At 34.7% G+C, this 9,161-nt stretch overlaps 1 protein-coding gene across 3 annotated transcripts in view; it reads left to right on the top strand.

Moving 5' to 3' along the window:
* Positions 1–3,125, top strand: part of LOC107685118 (ran-binding protein 3-like) — a 16,687-nt gene extending 13,562 nt beyond the window's left edge. For all 3 annotated transcript variants that reach the window (XM_016481623.1, XM_016481614.1, XM_016481633.1), the window contains exon 18: positions 1,990–3,125. In XM_016481623.1, the coding sequence (XP_016337109.1) occupies positions 1,990–2,033 (44 nt within the window). In that variant the 3' untranslated portion in view covers positions 2,034–3,125. The remainder of the gene's footprint in view (positions 1–1,989) is intronic.
* Positions 3,126–9,161: the final 6,036 nt, after the last annotated feature.

The raw sequence follows: 9,161 nt of genomic DNA, 5'->3' as shown, positions 1-9,161 counted from the left end.
ATTGACTATAGCCATTCAACATTACAGTATAATTGAGAGCTATCAATTTTAACATTTAGTAGACCCATTATAATAAATGTCATATTTGGCTACCTGTGCCGTCCAGAAAGTAAGAGATATACAGAAATTGAATAAAGTTATCCAACACTAAATTCTAAATAGATAAATCCTTAAAGCTACAAAAGTTATTGATTTCCCCTTTTTTCTTTTGTTCTTTGATTTAACACGCATCACAGCAGCTGGGTTATTAGGTTTTTTGGCTGCTATTAATTTAAGAGCTGCCGCTGCTGAACATGACACGCATCCTATTTTCTGACAACTCTTTACCTTTTCTGACCCACTTCAGCTCTTAAAGTCAGGTCTTGTGTTAATGAGGTTAATGAGGGAGACTCCGGGACAGTTCTGAAAATCACTGCATTTCAGAGACATGTTCTTGCATATATAACATATATAACAAATACTTACATGCATGCCCAGTTTTAAGGCAGCTTTAATCGCCTTTTTGGTAACTTCATGACTTAACTGATGACAAAACTGCGACATTGCATGCTCGTAGTTTCATTTGTGCTTTAATATGAAATTATATACAGCACTTGTTATATGCATTATATATACAGCATTTGTGCGTGCGCTATGGGCACAGTGTAACGGCTGACAGGACAGGAAAATTCATTTTTCTGACATATGGCCTAACATCTCATCTGACCGCAGTTCACTGTTGCTCAACTGAAGCTCCTCGTCACCTGTACCTTTTCCCTGCTTGCTTGACTCATGCCTGGTGCTGAGGCGAAGCTGAAGTGCATGTCTGAAAAGTCCCGTTTTATGTGCTCGTAAAGGCATTATGCATCTAAATAAACACAATTCGGTCCCACTTTATATTAAGTGGCCTTAACTACTATGTACTTACATCAAAAAATAAGTACAATGTACTTATTGTGTTTATATTGTATTGCAAAACACTTTTGCTGCTATTGGGGTGGGATAGGGGTAAGGTTAGTGACAGGTTTGGTGGTATGGGTAGGTTTAAGGGTGGGTTAAGGTGTAAGGGATGGGTCAACAGTGTAATTATAAATGTAATTACAGAAATTAATTACAGATGTAATTACATGCATACAATTTTTAACATATAAGTACAATGTAAAAACATGTATGTACACAATAAGTGCATTGTACCAAATGATTAATTTAAATGTAAGTACATAGTAGTTAAGGCCACTTAATATAAAGTGGGACCCACAATTCTTATCAAGAAAAAAGAGACAGAAGCAGCAGTTGTGATTGGGGTGGCCAACCTGTTGACTTTTTGTGTTTGTGACTTTTTTTTTTTGGAAATTCAATATTTATTGAAAAATTAATATTTATAATATTAATTGTCCACATTTGTACATTTTTTTCAACCATACATTAAAAATACAATTCATACCATGACTTGAATACATCTCTTTAATAATGCATATTTTAATTTCTGAATTTAATTTTTGCTGTTTTTGGGGGCATAAAGTCAAAAACATCCAGGAAATATTGATATCTTAATGAAGGGGTAAAAAGCCTCATTAAAAGAATTAAATGTCTAGTAGTTTGACATAATCTTCTATTATTGTCTCTCAGTATTTTATTAGTAATAATTATTGATAAAGATTAAAAACAACAACAATAATAATAATAAAATTGGTAAAAAAGTTTTTCAAAACCACATGAACCATCATGAATTCAAAGAATACATTCAAGAACGAGGCACATGCGTTTTAAACTAGATTTTTAATTTCTCCTTTTTAAAAGTTATGCATTATTATAAGTGATATTTATTTGGCTGTCCCAACTATATATGTCTATATAGTTATTTTTGTTATTATTTGCAGTTAGTATTGTTTTTTTCCCGCTTTCCACAACCCATTTTTGTGTTCATCTATTTTTGTGTTTGTTTTTATCTGTGCTTCGCTAATTTATCGGGTTTGTCTATTTATTCTTTTTTTTTTTTTTTTTTTTCAGGTAATCTGGAGGCAGGTGTGTGTCCATCCACAGGTGACACATAGTGGTGAGCCTGCTGCTGATTTCTATCCCACAATGCCTCACTGCAGCCCTTTGATCCGCTCAAATACTATGCAGGTGTTTTTATTCCAAAATCCTTCAGGTGTACTGTCGTCTTGTGTTCAGCTGGTTTTATTTATTGCATTTTAACAGCAAAAAAACTCATCTTCAGGACTGGACACGTAACGCTCTTAATGTCATCATATTGATGAAAAAGAGAGGCTCTTAGTGTTTTAGTAAACTGGTTTTCCATTCTAAATGCGAGACTTAATTACTCCATTTCCTGCTGAGTGGAAACGGAGTAAAGTGCACACAGAGTTAACAGAAACCAAACACAGATGCTAGTTGTCCCATCTCATCTTCCATCACGGTTCTGCTCAGTTTCAGCTGCATTGTTCAAATTATCCCTCACGTTCTCTCTTTAGATCTCAAAATGACTTTACTTGAGTCATGTGATTTGTAAGCGGCATTTAGTTTCCTCATATAGTGCTGTAGATCAGTAAAATATTAAAAGAGAGCTGATCGTTCATGTGGCCGCTCTTATCTCGAGTCATATAAACATTTCAGAATCAGAAGTTTCACACTGCGGCTTTAAGTGGACCTCATTTATTATTCATATTAGATCAAATTTGTTTAGTCTCTTTATTTAAAGGAAAAGTTCACCTATAAATGAAAATTCTGTTGTGACCCTTTTGTTGTTTCAAAGCTGAAAAAAGTACATATTTTTGAGGATTCTAAAAAAACAACAACAACAGAATATAGGTTTGGATGCATAAACAATGACAGAGTTTTTATTTTTGGGTGAAATGTTTCCGTTTTTACTTATCATTGCGGTGAGGTTGACCTCAACTTGCAAACAAAAGGAACCATTGTACAAATACTTATTGTAAATTATTCTCCCGTTTCAATGCAATAGTACCTTTTCACACAGTATATTTTTATGAATATGTCCTGTAAATCAAGTTATTATTGTATAGTTTAGGATGGAAAGTTTTATAGCAAAATGTCTTATTAATGACATTAATTATTATCATAAAATGGGTTCTGTATTGTTACTACAGTAATACTATATAGTGTTTTTCACCTAAATATTTGTTTATTGAGGACTAAGGATTCTGTGCTCTGTTTCTCTTATTTAACAAGAATTTTGTTAAAAAAAAAAAAAAGAGAGAGAATGAAAGTTGGACAATATATTTTAAATGTGATTGTGGAGCTACAGAACTGGCCTGTTGGGGAGAATCTCACAGAATCTGTCAGGGTTGTATTTCACACTAAAATAAGATCAATAAAGAAATAGTTCAACCAAACATGAAAATTTGCTGAACATTTATCACCCTCAGGCACCCTCATGTAGATGAGTTTGTTTCTTTATCTGAACGGATATGAATTCTCTGCAGTGAATGGGTGCCGTCAGAATGAGAGTCCATAACAGCTGATAAAAACATCACAATAATCCACAAGTAATCCACGCGATTAGTCCATCAGTTAATGTCTCGTGAAATAAAAAGCTGCATGTTTGTAAGAAACAAATCTTTCATTAAGGCATTTTTAACTTCATATCCATAACGCTTTCTCCAGTGGAAAAGACATCTTGTCTGAATCAGGAGAGACACAAATATGTCTGTGGATTTTGAAGTGGGTGGACAACAGGATGGACTGTTTCACTGGAGGAAGCATTATTATGGATTATGAAATCATATTTTGGCCAGAAGAGACGGTTTAAAGTTAAAATGCCTTAATAATGGATTTGTTTCTTATTAACATGCAGTTATATTATAGTATTTTATATTATAATATATATACAATTCTATAATATATTACAATATTTTTCATAAATTTGATTTTGGGGTGAAATGTGACAAAAATTGTTATGAGATTTGTTGTTTTATACAGTTTAAAGAGTTTTTAACGAAGCAAACCCTGCTACATCTTAAGTTACAGAGATCAGTTTGTCCGCTAGTGAATCATTACAAATTATTTGAATATAATTAATTATATTGTAATATAATTACAAATGATGTCTTTATATCGTAATAAAATTACTAATTATTGTAATATAATTTAATAATATATTTAATATGATTTATAAATTTTATTGCAATAATTGTTTTTCTTTTGATTTTGTGATGAAATGTGACCTAGATATTTTTTGTGAGATTTGCCCTTGTGTACAGTTTTTTGAAGAAGCAAAACCGGCTTCATCTTAAATTGTAAAGGCAGTTTGTCAGCTAGTGTGGGTCAGACGTCACTCATGAGGCACATTACTGCCAAACAACAAACCTGTGACTCTCACACGATGTAGTTAAAGAAGGGCTTTTCCCACTCTGCTGCTGAATATCCTCAATACACTGCCAGCGATAGGTACTCAATTGTAGCATATGCTCAAAATGTGAAAATAGAAAACAACGTACGGTACATTCTGTTTCTGACCACATGTGCTTTAATGTGTCTGAAGCAGATGATTCATTGCTCCATCCTGCCATTCACATACAGTCTTCTGTACAGTTGAAGAGCAGGATGTGAAGCAACTGACCGCGTGAAAAAGACTGTAAAGAATGTGATGAAATGATCATCCTTCAGTCTGCTTTTCACCTATATTTGTTCAGACTAGAACAGGTTACATCTAGTCATTTTATAGTAGGATACTCTTTATTTTAACTACAGTATTGTTAAAAATAAAACAAGTGATATGTAGATATGTTGGTCAATATACTAAATAAGCGTTTGTTACAAATTTAGCAATATATATTTTTTGTCCTGTTTGCAGAGTGTTTATACCAACTATAGCACTTAATTGTTGTGTTTTGTGTTCATATTTGTGTTGAACCTGCTTTCCTTTTAATATTACATTCTGTTGTTCCGCTGCAGAATGAATGTGTTTTTCCATTCAGGTTGATGTTTCCCATCAATATGAAAGGACTAGCAGGGCTAAAGATTTACAAAACAGATGTTTGCTCGCTGCGAGTTGATTGCTGTAAATGTCTGTAAATGTTTACATTTAGTGTGTTGCAGCAGATGTACTAGAGGACACACTCTTTTTTTTCTTTTTTTGGGTTGATTGTGTAGACCTCAGATAGACTGTGAACACGCAGGTGCTATTTCTGGTCCAGAACAGGTCAACTGCACTGGTCTTGTGGTTTAAATATACAATTTTGCTCTGGTGGAAGCGTTTAGAGATCATTTAGAAGGGCTAGGCTGCTATTGGACTGTTGATTTCACTGGGATAAGTATGTCTTTTTGTTACCCACGATTTTGAAACGTATAATGGTGGTCAAATGTGGATATATATATTTGGTCTGAGACATTTCTGTTTTCCGTTAACCTTGTGACGAGTTATAAAACCCTGGAACACGCAAAAAAATCTTGTCTTTTTTTCCCCTCTTTTGTTTTTCATTCATTATTCATCCAGCATCATTTTTTTTTCAGTGAAAGGCTATATTGTATTCATGTTTGCATTTAAAATGATTCAAACCATTTGACTATTCCACCTATTCACATCTGCTGATTTTACATATGAATTATGATGCTGCTTCTAAGTCACATTATTCTGCCACTTGGAAACCTGTACTGCCTTTGACTGTTGTTTGATAAAGTCTCCTCTTCCTTTGTCTGCACTCTCTACACTGTGTCTGATTATTCCTCTGTCAATATTTTGTTCTAAACTGCATTTGTTTTTACTTTTTGAGTAGCTGTTTTCCATAAAGTGGCCATGCCAACACCTTGACACCAACCTTTATTATTTATTTATATATATATATATATATTCATTAAAATGATATATTATTATATATTCTGCAAGTGAAAATATATTTACTAATTAAATTAAGTATAATGCAAGTGACCATTATTGTGCAAAATGTGTGTATAAGTGTTTATTTAAACGAATATAAAATATATATATATATATATATATATAATTTATATAGGATATAAGGAGGAGCATTCTAGTTATTTAAAATGTGAAAGAAAAAAATTATTCAGGCAAGAGTTGACTGGGCACATTAATTGTTCCACACACTGTCTCCTCTGACACAGGAAAAAAAATAATTCAGTGGCAAACAGTTTATTATCATCAGTGGACACAGTCACAAAGTAGAGTCATGGAAACTGTCCAAGAATTGGCTTTACAGAGTTACTTGGCTGACAATTTCACCTTTGGACTATATATATTGCAAACTATAAAAATCAGTTAAATACAAAACAAAAAGATTTAAAAAACAAAAGAAATTGGGAGACTTATAATGTGCTCAAAAAGTCTACCACAGAAGAAAATAACATAAAGTATGACATGGATGGTGCATGGAGCATGGTGTTGTAATAAACCATTAGATTATCGTTCTTTTTAGTCACAGTTGACGGAACTTTTGTGGACAAAATATTTAATAATAATAATATATACAAAAATATTTTCTGAAGCAACTCATTTTGTAAATATTTTTCTAAAATATTTAGTTATTGATTGTAGGACAGGACATAATGCAACATATACAACGCCGTTAAAAGAAAGCAAAAGCCTGACAACAGAGAGAAGCCAAACAAATAAACAAACGAAAGTAATTGTTAGAAAAATATCATTGTTATCCGCGGACATGAAATGTACCATGTAAAATGTCTCAAACATGGATATTAAAGCTACAGTATGGAAGATTTATAATTAAAGTTGTCGGGTTGGATTTCGCGGGTAATGTCGACTTTACGTCATTCGTCTTTGCGTAGTTACGTCACCGTAAACAAAGGGAAGAAGTCCCGACTATTACAGTGCATGCTCAGTACGGTTGGAGGTGTTTATTCTGACGGGTTTTATCCACAATCAATGAGCTTAATTGATATCAATGGATCGTTCAAAAAGTTAAGCAAAGGGAAAGGTGACAGCACCAAAATCACTGGGCTTTTAGAGATGGCCACAAATCCGCAGAGACTCAAATGATTTAAAACCGACCCAGAGATGGACTATATTGCTCAACAGGTAAGATATATAGAAAGGGATTTTTTTTTTGTTGAGGTTGTGACGTTGTTATTGGCTCTAATAGTAAGTTTTATGCATCCACGTTGAAGAGTTTAACCGCAGCCCAACTCAAGTAGCCTATTAACCAAAAAAAGTTTACTCGTCAACCGCTATAGCACCAAATCTTTTGTACTGCAGCATTAAATATTGATTTGTGTTTAAATTATTTTAGAATTTTACCTGAATATCATCTTAGAGCTTACAGCTAATATGCAGTATTGATAATGGTAATTAAGTCATTTTTACTACAAGATGGCGCCAATTGCGTTTGTAGTTTCGAGTTCGCGGAGTGATACAAGATGCATGAAAGCGCTGCGAATATTAGAAAATATCAGTCCGCTGGATGGCGCAATTGGCCAATTAAAATCGATTATTCTAGCGAGCCATAGAATAAACGTCTATCTGCTTAAATTGTCAGCTTTGAAATACACTACCATATAGATGACCTCAATTCTTCAAGCATAGTCTAAAAGCCACAAAACTCATTTTTAATGTCTCATCGGGATATGTAAATACATTGTATAGTTTCACTCTGGTAATGAGTGAATATGAGTAGTGCCATGGGTAGGTGGAGGTCACACTGGTGGTCATTCTTTCATTCTCTCACGCTTAAATGGCTTAAAGTTCAAAGCCATTTTGAGCAAGTTATTTTAGCTAATGGATGTTTGGAAGCCTTTTTGTAAAATAATTATAGCTTCATTTTTACTATAACTACATGGTTAAGAAACAAGCATCTATTTGACAGTTGGCTTTGTTGGCGAACACAAATAGCCAATGGAGTAACAACAGATATTGAGTGCATTCTGTTATTCTGACAAACTAAGTGAAGGGATTTAAATATTCATGCACTCTGCCATTTTCTACCTGACGTGGAGGGATCTCATATTCTTGCTTTACTGCTCATATAGTTGATATGGTGGATTTAAATATTTGGATATACAGTCATGGCCAAAAGTTTTGGCAGTGACATAAATTTTGTGTTTTGCAAAGTTTGCTGCTTAAGCTGTTGTGGTGTTCATTCACATTGTTTCTAGATTATTGTGTAGAGTGATCAGATGCATTTTAAATAATTGGTAAAAGCTTTATTGGCCAAAAAATGAACTTTTCACCAAAAAATAATTTCACTGTTTTTTGATCCTGACACAAAATGACCAGCTATCATTAATTGACTAATCATATCAGCAGCACATGTGAAAGTGTGAATGAGTACTAGTCAGGTGAAATCACTAGCATACTAATTAGATTGTAAGAGCAGACTGATTGCTATAAAAGGAGGTAAGAAGCACCTCCAATCATTGTGTTCTTGTTAGCAATGGTTACCTCCAAAGAAACACGTGCAGCCATCATCGCTTTGCATCAAAATGGCCTCACATGCAAGGAAATTGCTACAAAGAATATTGCACCTGAAAGAACCATTTACTGGATCATCAAGAACTTCAAGGAGAGAGGTTCGACTGCAGTGAAGAAGTCTTCAGGACGTCCTAGGGTGTCCAGCAAGCGCCAGGACCGTCTCCCCCTGAGGAATCGTGTCACCAGCAGTGCAGAGCTTGCTCAGGAATGAAAGCAGATTGGTGTGAGAGCGTCTGCACGCACAGTGAGGCCAAGACTTTTGGACAACGGCCTAGTGTCAAGAAGGGCATCAAAGAAGCCTCTCCTCTCCAAGAAAAACGTCAAGGACAGACTGAAATTATGCAGGAAGCACAAGGATTGGACAGCAGAAGACTGGTGCAAAGTTATTTTCTCTGATGAAGCTCCCTTCTGACTGTTTGGGACATCTGGAAAATCGTTTGTTCGGAGAAGAAAAGGTGAACGCTACCATGAGTCCTGTGTTGTGCCAACAGTGAAGCATCCTGAGACCATCCATGTGTGGGGTTGCTTTTCAATCAAGGGAGTGGGCTCTCTCATAGTTCTGCCCAAAAACACTGCCATGAATAAAGAATGGTATCAAAACGTCCTGCAAGAGCGACTTCTTCCAACGATCCATGCGCAATTTGGTGATGATCTGTGCATTTTCCAGTGTGATGGAGCACCATGTCACAAAGCAAGAGTGATAAAGAAGTGACTCGAAGATCATTACATTGAAATTTTGGATCCGTGGCCAGGCAACTCCCCGGATCTCAATCCCATA

Source organism: Sinocyclocheilus anshuiensis, unplaced genomic scaffold (genome assembly GCF_001515605.1).
Source record: "Sinocyclocheilus anshuiensis isolate Anshui unplaced genomic scaffold, SAMN03320099.WGS_v1.1 scaffold689, whole genome shotgun sequence".
In the NCBI taxonomy this organism is placed as follows: Eukaryota; Metazoa; Chordata; class Actinopteri; order Cypriniformes; family Cyprinidae; genus Sinocyclocheilus; species Sinocyclocheilus anshuiensis.
Note: the sequence above shows the minus strand (reverse complement) of the source record. Positions and strands in the feature narration are given on the sequence as shown.